Source organism: Maniola hyperantus, chromosome 9 (genome assembly GCF_902806685.2).
Source record: "Maniola hyperantus chromosome 9, iAphHyp1.2, whole genome shotgun sequence".
NCBI classification, from domain to species: Eukaryota; Metazoa; Arthropoda; class Insecta; order Lepidoptera; family Nymphalidae; genus Maniola; species Maniola hyperantus.
This window is the reverse complement of record NC_048544.1, coordinates 493875-513551: the sequence shown is the minus strand read 5'-3', so window position 1 is coordinate 513551 and position 19677 is coordinate 493875. Positions and strand designations below refer to the sequence as shown.

At 38.5% G+C, this 19677-nt stretch overlaps 1 protein-coding gene across 1 annotated transcript in view; it reads left to right on the top strand.

Annotated features, from left to right (window-relative positions):
* The window catches only part of ATP7 (copper-transporting ATPase 1), a 60716-nt gene that overhangs the window by 679 nt on the left and 40360 nt on the right, over positions 1-19677 (top strand). The window contains exons 2-3 of the mRNA XM_034972228.2: positions 647-702; positions 2125-2161. Of these exons, the coding sequence (XP_034828119.1) occupies positions 690-702; positions 2125-2161 (50 nt within the window). The 5' untranslated portion in view covers positions 647-689. The remainder of the gene's footprint in view (positions 1-646; positions 703-2124; positions 2162-19677) is intronic.

Sequence of the window (19677 nt, the reverse complement as noted above, 5' to 3'; positions counted from 1 at the left end):
TTGCTTTGCTTTGGTGATATTTCTGAAAAACTTTTCTTAGGGGTCTACATTATAGTGAGACCCTAGAAAACCTGAAGTTACTACACAACATCTTGACTGGCATCAGCTATTTATTGCTGATGCAAATCTTTGAAAAGAGCAACCGCCGAGTTTATCGCTGGTTCTACTCGGTAGGAAAGGCATTCCGAACCAGTGGTAGATGCATCTGACAATTCAAAAATACCTGTAAAAGTTTAAATAAATAAAAAATATTTTTATTTTATATAGAAATAGAGTATAATATAGAGTATTCTGACAATGAATATAAAATATTTCCAATGACTGATAATGCCCTTTATCCTGTGTGATAGTGTCACTGCTGAAATAGTTTGCATGTTCAGAGTATACTGATAGTAGGGGCCACAAGTTTATTATCCGAGAAATACTTATAATATACATATAAAATAATAAAATGAATAAAGTGCCAATTTTTTTTCAATAGTTCCATAGAAGTTTGTATGAAAGTCTATTACCCAACCAGTGGTAGATGAATTTGACAATTCAAAAGTATGAGTTTAATTGGATAAAAAATATTTTTATTTATTTATTTTTATTTATATGTAGTTAGCTAAGTATTGAAATATTAATTGCAATTTTTTTGTTTAAGATAAAAAAGAAGAGTTTTGTTCAGAAGATGAATCAGTGAAACTATGGCAACAACATGTAAGTAACTAAAGTACTTTAATGTATACCAATATTATAAAGAGGTTTATGTAGAGAATAATCTCCAGACAGGGCTTAGTTACCCAAAGTTAAAAGAGGCGGCTTTAAATAGAGAAGCTTTTCGCAGGATGACCTCCAAACTTCGTTTCGAAAAAGGCACACGATGATGATGATGATGTTGATGAATCTCCAGAATTAATAACTCGATTCTGAAAATTCTTACACTGAATGATAGCTTACTACATAATCACTCAGTTACTTTAGATTGTATAGGTCACTTGGACAAAAGAAATTAAATTATTTCTTTTTAAATAAAATAATTTTTTTATTTTATCTTTTGGATGTAGCTCTAATCTAGTGGCACTGCAACCTAAAAGACCTATTGTTTAACACTAGCTTATCCCCGCGACTTTGTGCGCGTGGACTACACAAATTTCGAATCCCTATTTTACCCCCCTTAGGGGTTGCATTTTCAAAAATCCTTTCTTAGCGGATGCTATGTCATTATATGTCATTATAGCTATCCGCATGCCAAATTTCAGCACAATCCATCCAATAGTTTGAGCTGTGCGTTGATAGATCAGTCAGTCACCTTAAAAACATTGAAGGATCTTGGTGCTATTTATAAGCAGCATTTACAAGTTGGGCCAACATGTATGAAGCAATCAAAGACAAGTATCTAATGACGACGGCTAAAAAGTGTCTATTCATGTGCGATTATCACTTATGACACAATCAACTCTTGTAACCTAGTCAGTAGTTACTATGTACAACCTTTAAACTAGATATTATCGACACCGATAACAATAAGCATCTGATAACAAGTAGCATTTAGATAGATAAATGATTATATCACACCAATAAACTAATTGCTTAATTTTTATTGTCTGATCAAACCTTTGACTTTTTTTTTTTATTCAGATACAAGTTAGCCCTTGACTGCAATCTCACCTGGTGGTAAGTGATGATGCAGTCTAAGATGATAGCGGGCTAACCTGGAAGGGGTATGGCAGTTTTTATTAAACCCTTTGGTTTCTACACGGCATCGTACCGAAACGCTAAATCGCTTGGCGGCACGGCTTTGCTGGTAGGGTGGTAACTAGCCACGGCCGAAGCCTCCCACCAGACCAGACCAGAAATTTAGAAATCATAAAATTCCAAACCCCTGCCAGGAATCGAACCCGGGACCTCCCACTATTAAGACCACAGCGCTCACCACTGCGCCAGGGAGGTCGTCGTCCTTCGGCTACCTTCGGCGAAAACTCCAGTTTTTGCACATATGAACCGAAGTTTTGCCCGCCCGTCTATTTTTTTCGGCATTCCGAACCAGTGGTAACTTATTTTGAAGATTCAAAAGCACTTGTAAAAGTTTATCTGAATTCTATTATATTCTATTACCTAACCAGTGTTTTTTTGTTACAGGCGAAACATCAGTGATGTTGGACAACAAGGCAGACAAGTAAGTTTTTACACCTTTATATCTTTTTACTAGCTTATGCTCGCGACTTCGTCCGCGTGGACTACAAAATTTCAAAACCCTATTTCACCCCCTTAGGAGTTGAATTTTCAAATATCCTTTCTTAGCGGATGCCTACGTCATAATAGCTATCTGCATGCCAAATTTCAGCCCGATCCGTCCAGTAGTTTGAGCTGTGCGTTGATAGATCAGTCAGTCAGTCAGTCAGTCATTCAGTCAGTCAGTCAGTCAGTCAGTCACCTTTTCCTTTTATATATATAGATAGATTATTACAGCATGCGGCCGAAAGTAATGTAGATCGACCTTTAGAAGGAGATAGCAGATTTGTAGAGCGTTGTCCCAAAAACAAATTTGTTGTGACAAAACGTCACATAGGTATGAGTGACAGAGACAACGCTCTACAAAGCTGAAATGTCTTTCTAAAGGTCGATGTACGCTATCTGCCGCGTAAGTTGCCTCATTTGGCTTAGAGATGTTTCAAGGGTCATAACTGATATAATTTTATTTTATTTATTGTTTTAGAGCATAGATAATGGAGAGATAAATCGATATCTGCCTTAGTAATCGATATCAGCCTAATCTGCTTTCCGAACCGGTGGTTGGTAGTCTTGACATAGGTATCATATGTGGCACGTACCCAGAGGCGGATTATCCCTAAGGCAAACTAGGCACGTGCCTAGGGGCGCGAGGTCACGAAGAGGCGCGCGCGATCATGTAGAGTTCCATTACCTGGCCTACCTAATTATTCCTACTAATATTATCTTGAACTGGCTCTACTTTAATATGTATAGCAAAGTGTCACATAACGTGATGTTCTTCACATAAATAGTATAATCATCAACAACCAGCTATGCAATGAGACGATTCCTCGTTCTTTTGAAATTAGTTAGTAATTAGGGTTCCGTAGCCGAATGGCAAAAAACGGAACCCTTATAGATTCGTCATGTCTGTCTGTCCGTCTGTCCGTCCGTATGTCACAGCCACTTTTTTCCGAATCTATAAGAGCTATACTGTTGAAACTTGGCAAGTAGATGTATTCTGTGAACCGCATTAAGATTTTTACACAAAAATTAAAAAAAAAAACAATTAATTTTGGGGTTCCCCATACTTAGAACTGAACTTTTTTTCATCAAACCCATACGTGTGGGGTATCTATGGAAGGTCTTCAAAAATTCCCCACTCTTCAAGTACCTACCCTTTCTTTGTAAACATTTCTGATTGGTCGAGAGAGCCAACATTTCTGATTGGTCAAGAGAGTTGCCCGCTCTGGCCGGTTGTGTCAAATCAAATACTAATTTAAAAATAACTAATTACATTATTCTTATTAATACTTATCATAGTCTTATTAAACAAAAGTTGAATATAAACAATAATTTAGTCAGTGTTGCTGACACCAGTTAGCTACAAAAGGTCTTTGTTGCGATTCCCGCTTCCCGCGCGCGCCAAGGGTCGCGGTTTCGATTTCCGCTTGCATAATAACCGAGGCCGAGTGATAAAGTTGTGATAATAATAATTAGTTAGGTATTTGGTTTTATACCTATTTACCTATTTCATTGAGAATATCTGTCTGAAAATGTGTCTAGTGGGAAGCTTCGGCCGTGGCTTGTTACCACCCTACCGGCAAACCCGTACCGCCAAGCGATTTAGCGTTCCGGTACGATGCAGTGTAGAAATCAAAGAAGCATGTGTTTAATAAAAACTGCCATAATCCATCCATCCAGGTTAGCCCGCCTCCATCTTGACTGCATCATCACTTACCACCAGGTGAGATTGCAGTCAAGGGCTACCTTGTATCTGAATAAAATAATTTAAAAAAAATAACATGTACCTAATTTCTATTTAAACAAGAGATATTTTTCTTATCTCAGTCCGAGTATTAACCACTTAATAAAAAAAAACAATCAAATCACAACATACCATAAAAACTTTGCATTAGATTTTCGACTCTATTGTCATTGAATAAAATTGATTTTTCTCCGTGCATTATTGTAAGAGCGGAGACACTGGTCCAAGTGACTTTATTGCTAAGTAATATGTGTAGTGATGTGTATGCGTCGATAAATCTCGTCAAACTGTTTATCGATAAAATATTTTTTCTTCTTTTTCGGTATCTTGTGTATGTCTACGCCTTTTGCTTTTAGTAGTGCCAAATTAGCACAATGCACTTTTTTTTATTCATTATAAGCGCACGCTTGACCACGATCACACCTGATGGGAAGTGATGATGTGGCCTAAGATGGGACGCGTTTGCCTAGTAGGTGCCCATTCACTCTTGTTTTAAAGATACCCGGATTATAATTTTTTTTTTTTTTTAAAGAATACTAGCCATTTTTTAAATGACTAATATTCCCCTTTCCTCTCCAATTAAGCGTCAAGCTTGTGCTAGAAGTAGGTACGACAATAGTGCAACGGGCGGGGTTTGAACCGTCGACCTTTCGGTTTTCAGTCCACTCCTATACCGGTTGAGCTATTGAGGCTCTATATTGGCAGGAAACACTGATCTAGGAAGAGTATTCCAGACCCTAGCCATGCGTATAAGGAATGATGACGCAAAGCGTTTCGTACGCGAAGATGGAATGTTGACGACATAGGGGTGGAAACTCGCCCGGTGTCTTGCGGTACGGTGGTAGTGGTGGCACTTTGTCAATGCCGAGTGGCTTAAGGTATAAAAGAAATTGAGCAGTGAATGTGTTTTATGGCACGCGACCGCAACGTGCGATGTTTGGGGCGCGACACTTGCACACTGATTTGTGTAGAAATGTATGGAGAGATTATATATTGAGATGAGTGACACGTATTACTTAACCATGGATATCAGTCTCTCGCGCGGGACTTTTATTTTTATTTGATTACTAGCTGATGCCCGCGACTTCGTTCGCGTGTAATTAGTTTTTTTTAAATCCCGTGGAAACTCTTTGATTTTCCGGGATAAAAATTAGCCTATGTCACTCTCCAGGTCATTATCTATACCAATACAAAAAATAACGTCAATCCGTTACACCGTTGCGCCGTGATTAAAGGACAAACCAACAAACCAATAAACCAACAAACCAACAAGCAAACACACTTTTACATTTATAATAAGGGTACTGATATGTTAGCCCTTGATTGCGATTTCACCTGCCTGCGTGGTGATTCACTAACTCAGTGTCTAACACTGAATGATAGCCACCAAGCTCATTTGACATTGTTTTTTTAAAAATAATATTAGTCATGATCAGCATGGCTAATATTCTTTTCCCCTTTCCCCTCAAACTAAACGAAAAGCTTGTTCTAGGAGTAGGTACGACAATAGTCCAACGGGTGGGGTTTGAACCGCCGACCTCTTGGAATTCAGTCCGCTCCTCAACCGTTGAGCTATTAGGCTCAAATGTTGGTACTACATTGCTGCTTCATTGAGTGACATTAAAATATTTTTTCGTAGAAAGCCTTCAATGGATTGAAACACATGTCAAATGACCTCGGTGGTTATTCATCAGTGTTAGACACTGAGTTAGCGAATCAGCCCGCTGTTAAGGATATCCTTTTAGTATAGTAATGTGTGGCCAATTATCCGATACTTTTAGGTCTAGAATACCACATCACTGGTCTAGAAGGAAAACCAAGCCATTTAATATTACTTAAATACTTGCCGAATTTTGTGTTTCTCTTTTCCTTATTCATAGCAAACATTATTAATTAACACGGTAGTGGAGTATTAATTTATAAATGCTTAATTGTAACATAACTTTAACCGCCAGTCATACATTTGGACCTTAGGCTAAGATTTATACAGTGAACTTTGACTTTGCTCAGACTTAAGATACTGCTGAAACGAGACAGCGTTATATCGCTGACATAAGTCTGTCTTGTTTTAACTGGAACTGAACTCTGAGCAAAGCAAAAGTACGCTCTATAGATCACGGCCTTAGAGTTTAAACGTAAGAAGTTATACATAAATACTACACAGCTTGAATATTCAAATCAAGAGTGAATTGGCATCTTTTAGACAAGCGCGTTCCACCTTAGGCTGCCTCATTACTTGCCAGCAGGTCTGATTGCAGCCAAGCGCTAGTCTATAAGTAAAAAACATTAAAATGGATCGATAGTTCTGTCATGGCACATCACTAAATCCAAGTCAACGCTCGTCTGAGGTGTTCCCAGTATACAGCGACTGCTCAGAAGTATTCAGTACTAATTCGCGACTACGCCCCATCGCAATATGGCGTGGTATTTTATTTTTCTAGTTAGGCTTTAAAAGCTTGCGTGCTCCTGCTTTTGAATTGTCACTGAATTTAAAACTGGTTGAGAATGCTTTAAGGCCACTTGCCAGCAAGTTTGATCGCAGTCAAGCGCTAGTCTATAAATCCATATCTATACTAATATACTAATATTATAAATGTGAAATTGTGTCTGTCTGTCTACTAGCTTTTTATGGCCCACCAGTTTAACCGATTTTGATGAAAGTTGGTACTGAGTTAGCTTACATCCCAGGGAAAAACAAAGGCAAGTTTTTATCCCGAAAAACCAAAGAGTTGCCACGGGATTTTTAAAAACCTAAATCCATGCGGACGAAGTCTCGGGTATCCTTTTGTTAAAAAATAAATTATCGATAGTTCTGCCATGGCACATCACTAAATCCAAGTCGTCGCTCGCCTGAGGTGTTCTCAGTGTACAGCGACTATTCAGTAGTGTAGTAGTCACTAGTCAGTGCTAATTCGCGATTACGCCACATCGCACGGCGCCGACTTTCTACCTTTGGGTATCAAATGAGAAATAAGTTGGTCGCGCGCGAAAGTGCTTGCAGTGTATGGCAAGTCTTGTGATTCTGCTGAAATTTCTATTCAAATCAAATCAAATCAAATACTTTATTCAAAATAGGTAATAAATTACACTTTTTGAAAGTCAGTTGTTGCATAGTGGTGATAATTTTTACGCGAACTTAAAAACTAAAGCTACGACGGTTCCAAACGCGCTCAGGTCTGAGAAGAGCCCACAACAAACTTTGCCGGGTATTCTTAAATCTGCATTCTGTGTTAGCTGTGAAAAGTAGGGAGACTGTCATTATGTTTTTAGACAACATTGATCTTATAGTTGTATAAGTTCTTGAAGGCTCGTGAGGGCACATTCCTTTGCATTAAAAAAGTTATTTTGTCACAGATTAACACAATAAATAATTTAAAATAATATTATAAAGGCGAAAGTTTGTATGTGTGTGTGTGTGTGTATGTTTGTTACTCCTTCACGCAAAAACTACTGGACGGATTTGGCTCAAATTTGGAATGAAGATAGATTATACCCTGGATTAACACATAGGCTACTTTTTATCCCGGAAAAATCAAAGAGTTCCCGCGGGAATTTGAAAAACGTAAATCCACGCGGACGAAGTCGCGGGCATCAGCTAGTTTAAAATAATAGTTACATTTGTGTACATACTGTTTTGGGTGGACATTATAATTTATTAATTAGATTAGATCAATTTTTATTTCGTAGTAATACTTACCTTGGTTCAAACTCGCGTGCTCAGTAGTGGGCTGGCGATAGGTTGATCATAATGATGATGATGATGAAAGTCATGCCTCAGTGGAGGGGGGACGGAGGGGGCTGGCGATAGATTGATCATGATGATGATTCAATTATTTTCTAGCTCCTGCTATTTACTAGAACAACTGTTTACATAGAACGCATTGTCTGCTTGGTTTGTTTATTTTTTGATTGTCATATCTTTGAATGCATCTGCAAAACATGAGAACAGAAAATATCTTTTCATTTTATTTGTATCTGTGAAGTCTAACAGCCGTACTAAGAGTCGCTTAATTGTTACTTAAGTTTAGTTAAAACGAGATAGAGCTATATCTCTCACATAAATCAGTCTCGTTGTAACTCAATCTTAAGTAACGATTAGCGGGTCACTAGTAGAGATCTCTCATATGAGATAAGTGCTTCCCTGTCCCCTTTTGTTCTCTTTTTAGGGTTCCGTACCTCAAAAGGAAAAACGAAACCCTTATAGGATCACTTTGTTGTCTGTCTGTCAAGAAACCTACAGGGTACTTCCCGTTGACCTAGAATCATGAAATTTGGCAGGTAGGTAGATCTTATAGCTGACATTTGGGGAAAAATCTGAAAACCGTGAATTTAGGGTTATATCACACAAAAAAATGTGGTCATGAACTAATAATTAGTATTTTCAACTTTCGAAGTGAGATATCTATATCAAGTGGGGTATCATATTATGAAAGGTCTACACCTGTACATTCAAACAGAACCCTCATTGCGCGAGCCTGACTCGCACTTGGCCGGTTTTTCTCTTTACTGTGAATGGATTTGGTACAAAAACAAAATTGCGCGTGAGGAGTTAAATTTAACACGTTATATAAAATAAATGGAGTGAATGCTACTTGCATTCACTGTTGCATTCACTCCATTTATTTTATATAACGTGTTAAATTTAGTGTTATATTTATGCAAGTAACCGACACGGTTAGCGTAACAACTTTCACTGCGTTCTGTGCTATAACACCTACTCTCTTGTTGCGAATTACATTGAGATTGAATCTGTTGCGATACCTACCAAAATCCATCTCCTCGCGTCGGTCCCTTAATTTCGTCGTGGCTTCCTCGAGTTACACCTTCTTCACGATGTGCGCCATTTTTCCCTGTTGGAGCCCGTACGGAAGGCATTGCAGAAGGGTGTGTCGACCGCTTCTCGAATCTGGTCGGGCCAACGTCTCTGGCTTCGTCCGCGGGGTCTCTTTCCTCCTATCTTTTTTTATTTTATTTCTTTATTCGTTATAGGCGCACGCTTGACCACGATCACACCTGATGGGAAGTGGTGATGTGGCCTAAGGATCTTGCAGTTACTCTATGCTACTCGCGTTTTCCCTAGCAATGTGACCAAAGTAGTCGAGCATCCGCCGCAGACAGATGTTGGACTGCAGCATCTTGATTTTCAATTTATTTAAAATCGAGACGTTGGTCTTATGCTCCGTCCATAAAATGTTGAGCATCCGTTGAGCAATGTTGAGCACCAAAATCCATATTAATATTATAAAATCGAAAGTAGGTATGTCTGTCTGTCAGCGCTTTTCACGGCCCATTTGTTTAATCATTTGTGAGCCTCAATAGCTCAACCAGTATAGGAGTGGAGTGGACTGAAAACCGAAAGGTCGCCCGTTGCACTATTGTCGTACATACTTCCTAGCACAAGCCTGACGCTTAGTTGGAGAGGATAGGGGAATATTAGTCATTTAACATGGCTAATATTCTTAAAAAAAAAAATGACGTGATATAAGTAGAGATAGCATCCCGCAAGCCATTTCCGAGCAAGAATATGGAACGCATCAGTTTTCCCTTCTTCTTCAATTATCCACCCCTTCAGTCAGATATCTTCAAGTCAGGAGTGAATAGCGCTCCATCATCACTTGCCAGCAGATTTGATTGCAGCCAAGCACTGGTCTATAATTTTTTTAAAAGTGGGAGAAACAGCTCAATAATATCTTTAGCTGCACAGCAAGGCAATAAATTTTTATTGGTGTCAATGTTTTTATGTTTTTAATCCTTATCCGTTAGGTATATCGTTTATCAAGTCGATATGTGGGCGAGTTACAGCGTATACTTATTGGGCACATCGGCATTGCACACTACTCGGCTTCACACGGCTCTAAAGATCTGATAATAATACATGTTTATCAGTAAGGATCTTTGCACGCGACCGGTTATCGGCTTACACCGCGTTCATTCGGTATATGCAGTTATATAGACAGCAGTCGAGTCGGCATGCAGTGTGAACTTCACCACAGTTTACGACAGTTACGGCGATTGTTTCCGTGAAAATACGTCCCTTTTTAGGGTTCCGTACCTCAAAAGGAAAAAACCGGCCAAGTGCGAGTCGGGCTCGCGCAATGAGGGTTCCGTACTGCAGTCTTATTTTTTCGACATTTTGCACGATAATTCAAAAACTGCATAAAAATAAATAAAAATCTATTTTAGAATGCACAGGTGAAGCCCTTTCATATGATACCCCACTTGATATAGTTATGTTACTACGAAAATTGAAAATACTAATTATTAGTTCATGACCACAATTTAATTTTTTTGTGTGATGTAATCACAAATTCACGGTTTTCAGATTTTTCCCCTAATGTCTGCTATAAGACCTACCTACCTGACAAATTTCATGATTCTAGGTCAACGGGCAGTACCCTGTAGCTTTCTTGACAGACCGACAGACAGACAGACAACAAAGTGACCCTATAAGGGTTCCGTTTTTCCTTTTGAGGTACGGAACCTTAAAAAGGAACCCTCATAGGACCACTTCGTTGTCTGTCTGTCTATCTGTCTGTCGTGTCTGTCAAGAAACCTATAGGGTACCTACTTCCCGTTGACCTAAAATCATGAACATAAAAAAAACGTCGAGCCTTCGACGTTACTGGCAGGCGTCAAATCACTACCCCTATTATAAATGCGAAAGTGTGTTTGTTGGTTTGTCCTTCAATCACGTCGCAACTGAGCAATGGATCGACGTGATTTTTTGCATGGGTATAGTCAAAGACCAGGGAACTGACATAGGCTACATTTTATCCCGGAAAATTAAAGAGTTCCCACGGGGTTTTCAAAACCAAAATCCAATTAGCTAGTGTTTAATACATTTGATGCAGGTTCCAATACTTTTTCCTGTCTCTTTTCCTCTCTATACAATATAGTTTTTCGTTCTCAGCCTCGTTTTCAGTCACACAGAAGTTGTCTAATCGCATCCGGGCGTTTAAAATGTCTGTTTGTAAACATCCTAATCTTATCATTGTTATCGAGTATAGAAATCGATCCGCAGTAACTTTACAAGGCTGTTTATTGATTGTACCGTAATAAGTCAGTCTCGGCTTTTTATCTAGTGCTTTGGTCTAAAATTGTTCACTTTTCATATTGTCAAAAAAAAGTAGATACAGCCGAAACTGTGTAAACTAACTTGTGAATTGTTGTAAGCATCGATATATAAATGACAAGATATGGTCAAGCGAACAAGCGAGCAAACAAGCGAAATTTTTCACGGTTTTGGAACCAAATAAATCAGCGCCACCTCTTAGATACTAATGAACGACCCGTTTGAAATCCACACGTCACTGAGGTTGCATTGGTGCTACAGCACCACTGAGTCGGTGCCATTTTGTTTGTTCAATATCCCTGTCCATACGAAAAATAAATAAACGATAACCTGTCTGTTCGCTAGTATTTAGCATAAGGTCAAGGATAGATTAAAATGATATCCATACTAATATTATAAATGTGAAAGTGTTTCTGTTTGTCTGTCTGTCTGCTAGCTTTTCACGACCCAACAGTTTAACAACAGCAGATTTTGATGAAATTTGGTACAGAGTTAGTTTACATCCGGGGGAAGGACATAGGCTCCTTTCTATCCCGGATAATCAGTAACATATTTTTTTAAATGGGGCGGATCAAAAATTCCTGAAAGGCCGTCACCGCATTGATGGTTCCTCTGGTACTGCAAATGTTCATGGGCAGCGGTGATCACTTAACATCACGTGACCCGCTTGCTACTTAGCTCGCCATTTTAAAAAAAAACATTTCAAAGTGTGCCGACAGTACGAACCTAGTTAATCGTAAAACATGAATCTATTTTATTTATACTTATATCTATTGCTATTGATAATTCGGTTGTAAAAACAATTAAAATCATTTTTAAATTATACCTACTTACAAGCGAATCGACTGTGTGATTGGATTTCTCATTAAGAGATAACGATTTATTACTGCCTAGATTATATTAAAGGCTCAAACTATTATATTTTATAGCACATCGATGATACGAGCGGAAACTAACGTATCTAAAGTAATTAAGCGTTGGACTGTTTTTTAGGGTTCCGTACCTCAAAAGGAAAAATGGAACCCTTATAGGATCACTTTGTTATCTGTCTGTCTGTCTGTCTGTCGGTCCTACCTCCAGGATACTTCCCTTTGACTTAGAATCATGAAATTTGGCAGGTAGCTAGGTCTTATATCAGACATGAGCAATCTCTAAACTAAATTGACATGTCTCAAAGTAATGCAATCCTTTTTGTCAAATTGGTAGCTATTCGTGCTATTTTGAGACCAGTCAACTTAAAGATACTGTACCATCGAATAAGCACCACTCTTAAACCTATCTTGAGTCTCTTAATTTTTTTTCTGATAGAAACTTCAAATAGATTTTTGGAACACTTTTCAATATAATAGAAAGAAAATACTGACAGTGTATGTGCAAGTGAAGTGCAAAGTGTAAAAATGTCAAATAAAGTGTAAAAGCTGAAAAGTGCAAGTGTACAAAATGCATTCCCGAAATATCAAATACAAGCTGTTGGAGGACGACGATAATGGGTAAGAGATTTTATTTAAACAAAGCCATTTTACAAACATTTACTTGGGCTCCTTTACATTAGTAAGTAGGTTTAAGTCACTTCTGGGTCCCCGGCGCAATTTGTAAAAAGACCTATTGTAAGAACAAATAAATCTCTCAGCCGGCTATACTCACGTGTTTAGTCGACGTTAGCCCGACTAGTTTAGAACCCATCCGGAGTCCTATTTCAAGGGAGTCAGTTCGCGCACGCGTCGCGGTTCTACGCGCCGCTGCCCGCACAGCCCGGATGGGTTCGAAACTAGTCGGGCTAGCGTCGACTAAACACGTGAGTATAGCCGGGTGAGAGATAGTCAAAGTCAAAGTCAAATGATTTATTCAAAATAGGTAATAAATTACTCTTATTGATAGTCTGGTATACTTAGATTTGTAAGATATAGTGGTGATAATTATAACACAAACTTAAAACTAAAGCTACGAGGGTTCCAAACGCGCCCAGGTCTGAGAAGAGCCCACAACAAACTCAACAACAAAGATATTATATATAATGGAAATCACTCACGATAGTTTTAAACGCTAAAACAAATAAATCATTTAATCATTTAGGTATAAGAAGACATCATAAATCTTTAAGAAATATCTTATCAACAATATGAAGGAGATAAATTCAGCTAAGATAATCTCACGCCAGTTCTGAGTTCATAGTTCTATGTTCTAACTGACGCATCGCTGAAAAGCTCTACCTATGTAAAATACCGAAAAGAGGGTACCTAACTGTTTAATCATTTGTCATATTGTGGAACACAAAACTCTAAAATAACTGATATAAAATCCATGTAAATGTAAAATTGTCTGTAAAATTAAAAACATGGGTTAATTCAAGGGGCGGACCAAAAAATTCCTGAAGGGCCGGCAACGCATCGGTGGCGGTTCCTCTGGTGCTGCAAATGTTCATGGGCGGCGGTAATCACTTAACATCAGGTGACCCGCCTGCTCGTTTGCTCGCTATCTCTATTTAAAAAAAAAACTTCTGACCGTGGGATTTGGGTTCTACGGCTTATAGTTACACAGTTTCTGTAGTACAGCCTCAGAGAAGTAAGACGTGGTCATTAAATGATACCGACAAATAATGTTCTTGACATACTTTTATTTCCTTAGCTCGAGATATTTTATCAAGGCGTTTTTATCAGACGGGTTTTTGTGTACCGTAAAGCCAAAAACTTGCTCAAAAATAACTGTCACCACGGAATAATTTAGGATGCCCGATATTTGTTTTCAAATTTAAAAAAAATATATATTGGCTTGCATATATTATGTCCAGTCCATAATAATTGTCTACATTTGCTGAGTTTTATGTCGACTCTTCTCAGTTGAATCTGCATTAAATCTGCTTTGTTGCTTTGTTGGTCCGCCCCTTGAATAACCCCATGTTGTAATCTAATGGGAACACCGCCGAAGGGAGTTGATTCCACAGTTTGCATGTGCCTGGAAAAAAGGATCTGGCACAACGAAGTCCAACAGACACCCAGGTGGTGAGGGTGGAATTGTTTGCGGTGGCGTGCGGTGCGATTGTAGAAAAAGGAGGGTGGAATGAGATCAAACAACTCTTAAGAGCACTCCCTATTATAGAGGCGATAGAACACGCAAAGAGAGCTTACGTTTTATCCTATCTAAATAGGTTAATGTACATAATTACTAACAATTAAAATGCAATTACCTAAACGATGAAGTTATAAGATTTTATCTAAATTCGTCGTTAGTCCATAATGACTCCGATATTTCTTGAATTCCATTGTAGAGCTCCGTATAATGCGAGGGCGTCTATTATTGCATTCCATGGGATGTTGGCATTTAATATACACCCACTAAACACCCACGGAGCTATATTACTAGCACTAGGTACGGGTTTATTTATTTTTAGGGTTCCGTACACGACCCAACAGCTTAACCGATTTTGATGAAATTTGGTACAGAGTTAGCTTACATCTCAGGGAAGGACATAGGCTACTTTTTATCCCGGGAAATTAAAGAGTTCCTACGGGATTTGTAAACACCTAAACCCACGCGGACGAAGTCGCGGGCATCATCTAGTACCTAATATTATAAATGCGAAAGTGTGTCTGTTTGTCTGCCTGCTAGCTTTTTACGGCCCAACAGTTTAACCGATTTTGATGAAATTTGGTACAGGATTAGCTTACATCCCGGGAAAGGACAGAGGCTTTTTATCCCCAAAAATTAAAGAGTTCCCACGGGATATTTAGAAACACAAATCCACGCGGTAGTCGCAGGCATTATCTAGTAAATTATAATGTCACCGAATAATGTCGATGTCGTCACAATGCGTAAACGATAAATAATCTATATATATAAAAGGAAAAGGTGACTGACTGACTGACTGACTGACTGACTGACTGAATGACTGACTGACTGACTGATCTATCAACGCACAGCTCAAACTACTGGACGGATCGGGCTGAAATTTGGCATGCAGATAGCTATTATGACGTAGGCATCCGCTAAGAAAGGATTTTTGAAAATTCAACTCCTAAGGGGGTGAAATAGGGTTTTGAAATTTTGTAGTCCACGCGGACGAAGTCGCGAGCATAAGCTAGTTTTTAATATAAGATAGAGTAATTTCTGCTGGAAAATATTTCCTATATTCAGAGTTCAGACCGCGCGGAATATAAACTGTAAAACTGACTTTACATTATTATGTAGACTAGCTTATGCTCGCGACTTCGTCCGCGTGGACTACATGAATTTCGGACCCCTATTTTACACCATCCCTTCTTAGCGGATGCCTACCTACGTCATAATAGCTATCTGCATGCCCAGCTCAATCAGTTTTTTTTTTATAAAAGAATATTAGCCATATTAAATGACTAATGTTCCCCTTTCCTCTCCAATTAAGCGTCAGGCTTGTGCTAGGAGTAGGTACGACAATAGTGCAACGGGCGGGGTTTGAACCGTCGACCTTTCGGTTTTCAGTCCACTCCTATACCGGTTGAGCTATTGAGGCTCTAAAAGTAATATAAGTTCAGTAGTTTGAGCTGTGTGTTGATAGATCAGTCAGTCAGTCAGTCACCTTTTCCTTTTATATATATTTAGAAGATACTTCCATTTTGTCCTTACGCATAATATATTTGCCTTGAGGATTAACATCAAAGTGCCCTGTACTGCATTAGCAGCCGATCAATAAAATTAACATGACAAATGTATGCGTGACATCTAGAGGTCTTCGCATTCATGTCTGTCTGTGTAAACGTAAACAATTGAAATTGAATTTTGGTCTGGTGGGAGGCTTCGGCCGTGGCTAGTTACCACCCTACCGGCAAAGCCGTGCCGCCAAGCGATTTAGCGTTCCGATACGATGCCGTGTAGAAACCAAAGGGGTATGGGTTTAATAAAAACTGCCATACCTCTTCCAGGTTAGCCCGCTATCATCTTAGACTGCATCATCACTTACCACCAGGTGAGATTGCAGTCAAGGGCTAACTTGTATCTGAATAAAAAAAAAAAAAAAAAAAAAAAAAACAATTGAAATTGTAAACAATAAAAACTGATCAAGTGGTGTAGACCAGCACAGCATAGGCAGCTTTCGGTAGCCATGCTAGTTTTTAGGGTTCCATACCTCAAAAGGAAAAACGGAACCCTTATAGGATCACTTTGTTGTCTGTCTGTCTGTCTGTCGGTCTGTCAAGAAACCTACAGGGTAGGTACTTCCCGTTGACCTAGATCATAAAATATGGCAGGTAGGTAAGTCTTATAGCAGACATTCGGGAAAAAATCTGAAAACCGTGAATTTGTGGTTACAGCAGACAAAAAAAATTAAATTGTGGTCATGAACTAATAATTAGTATTTTCCATATTCGAAGTAAGATAACTGTATCAAGTGGGGTATCACATGAAAGTTCTTCACCTGTGCATTCTAAAACAGATTTTTATTTATTTTTGTGCATCATAGTTTTTTTTAAATCATGCAAAATGTTGAAAAAATACGACTGTAGTACGGAACGCACTTAACCGGTTTTTTTTAAGTTCATAGACTAGCGCTTGGCTGCAATCCGACCTTCTAGTGAGAATATTTCTCACTAAGCATTGATTTTATTTTTACAAAATTATTTTATTTGGTTTCATGCTTGCAAACCTTGAGGATAAAATACCTACACAACTTTTTAATAAAGGGTAGGGCATTGAACTCGCGGTGTATCTCTCAGAAATAAGTTCGATGCATCTTATTAGCTTACTAACCGACTTCAATTTACAATTGCAATTATCGAATGTGGAAGTCGAAATATTATCTGAAAGGGACTACTTATACCTTGAATTAATTTAGGTTATGGATATTTCCAGATCTACCTTTTCTTCGACTGCCCGTTGTGCCAGATCCTTTTTTCCACGCATGCAAACTGTGGAACCAACTCCCATCGGCGGTGTTCCCACTAGATTACAACATGGGGTTATTCAAGGGGCGGACCAACAAATTCCTGAAAGGCCGGCAACGCATTGGTGGTTCGTCTGGTACAGCAAATGTTCATGGGCGGCGGTAATCACTTAACATCAGGTGACCCGCCTGCTCGTTTGCTCGCTATCTCTATGAAAAAAAAACCTTAAGTGGTTCTGACTTTGTTTTTTAAATAAAAACCACCTAAGTGCGAGTCAGGCTCGCGCAATGAGGGTTCCGTACTACAGTCGTATTTTTTCGACATTTGGCAGGATAATTCAAAAACTATGATACATAAAAATAAATAAAAATCTGTTTTATTATGCACAGGTGAAGACCTTTCATATGATACCCCACTTGATTAGTTGTCTTGCTTCGAAAATTGAAAATACTAATTATTAGTTCATGACCACAATTTAATTTTTTTTGTGTGATCTAACCCTAAATTCACGGTTTTCAGATTTTTCCCCAAATGTCAGCTATAAGATCTACCTACTTGCCAAATTTCATGATTCTAGGTCAACGGGAAGTACCCTGTAGGTTTCTTGACAGACAGACAGACAGACAACAAAGTGATCCTATAAGGGTTCCGTTTTTCCTTTTGAGGTACGGAACCCTAAAAATGCCTGACTTGATTGACTTTGACTTACGTTTATTCAGGAAACACTCAAGGTAATAAAGCTTATGCGACCGTCAAAGCAAATAATAGGTACCCTCGTTTCCGAATGTCGTAATGTGAACGCGCGCCACAACCACGGAGATGTTATGAAAACATCAGTTTCACGCTGGATTTCACTGAATTTGGGGAAATGTATTGCCTTCCGCCTCAGGAAAGTCCAAAAGTCATTTGTGGGTATTGGTATTACCTTTTATAATAAAATCCCGCAAACTATTTTGGACTTACCTTTGCACAAGTTTAAAAAATCTATTAAAAATATGCTCCTGAAAAAAGCATATTACACAATTGAAGATTATCTAAATGATAAAAGAGCGTGGATTTGACCTGCAGCTCGTTCCAGCAACGCACAAGACTGCAAATACTATTTTATACATGGCATAATTTTGTACCTATATCAAATATTTGAAAAGAGCAACCGCCGAGTTTCTTGCTGGTTCTTCTCGGTAGGAAAGGCATTCCGAACCAGTGGTAGATGCATCCGACTATTCGTAAGCACTTGTAAAAGTTTATACGAATAAAAAAGATTTTCATTTTCATTTTCATTTCATTGATTTCGCGATGAAATGCACAACCTCAACTTCGGGAAATGGATCGAGTCAAAAGCCAAAACAGCTGCCAAAAAACTAGGTATCCTGAACAAGGCGAAGCGGTCCTTCACACCAAAACACCGACGGCTCACTAGTCTAAATACGCGTATATAAAAGGAAAAGCTGACTGACAGACCGACTGATCTATCAATGCACAGCTCCAACTATTGGATGGATCGGGCTGTTTGGCATTATGACGTAGACGTCCACTAAGAAAGGATTTTTGAAAATTCAACCCCTAAGAGGTGAAATAAGGGTTTGAAATTTGTGTAGTCCACGCGGATGAAGTCGCGAGCATAAGCTAGTAAATAAATAAAAGTAATGGTAGTAAAACTGCTAAGATTCTGAATCACACTTTAATAAAGACTTATATAATCTTGTTGGCCAACCGTATTTACATAACATACCACCTTAAATAGATCACCATCATAACATACAATATAAACATCTATTATCCTCTTATTATAAACTCCCCTCTATTTAACTTCCCAAGTGGAGACCATGTTTTAAAAATACATCCCTCATGTGCTCGCCATGTTTAAGTTCCCGCCATTAGTCTTTGAACTGTCAAAGGTGACAGTGGTACTCATTCTAAGCACAACTAAATTTTAGAGCATTCGCATCCTCTTCTTACTAATATAATACAAAAAGGACAGACATAGTTTGACAGTTTTAAGTTTAGAGCCGTCAAACTCGTGACTTTAGCTGCCAGCGAGCGTATCGTTTGTAGCGTGCACTAAAATTTAGAGTCTTTAAATGTAAAATTCATGTTCCGTCCTTTTTTAGCAACATTAAAAAGAAAAGGATGGAGACACTCTATATTTAGTTTAGCGAAAAACAACAGAATCATCACCACTATTGTTTTAAATAACCATAGACTCAGTAGATAAATAGAATGGAATTTCGTGGACTTTGAATGTAAGTTACATTTTTTTTCTTTTTAATTTGACCTAGGCGTAGGGGCCTTGGCTTGTTCAATTTCGTCATCGACTTTGTCTAGTACATCTGTGATAAAAACTACAACGGTATTAAAAAAAAACTACTTACAGAGTTTCTTGTTGGATTGTTTTGTGAACCGTTCCGAACCGGTTGTAGAGTGAAGAGTCGTCACCAGACAGACTTCACGATTCAAAATATTTTGTGACTAGCTTATGCCCGCGACTTCGTCCGCGTGGACTACACAAATTTTAAACCCCTATTTTACCCCCCTTATTTTACTAGTCGACCTTTTTGGATTTTTACCCACTTCTTTTGACCATTGAACTATTGAGGTTCTTGATTGCAATATATCTCTATCATATAACTGCACTGCTTTGAAAACCAGTCTTACCAAGTTTAGTAACGCTGAAGGGAAATCCTGACTCCAACACTTCGGAACTTTGATTTCCTGATAAAAACCACAAATATGTACCTAAATACACTCTTAGTCATCTATGTAAAAAAGCTTGCATAAAAACTAATTAC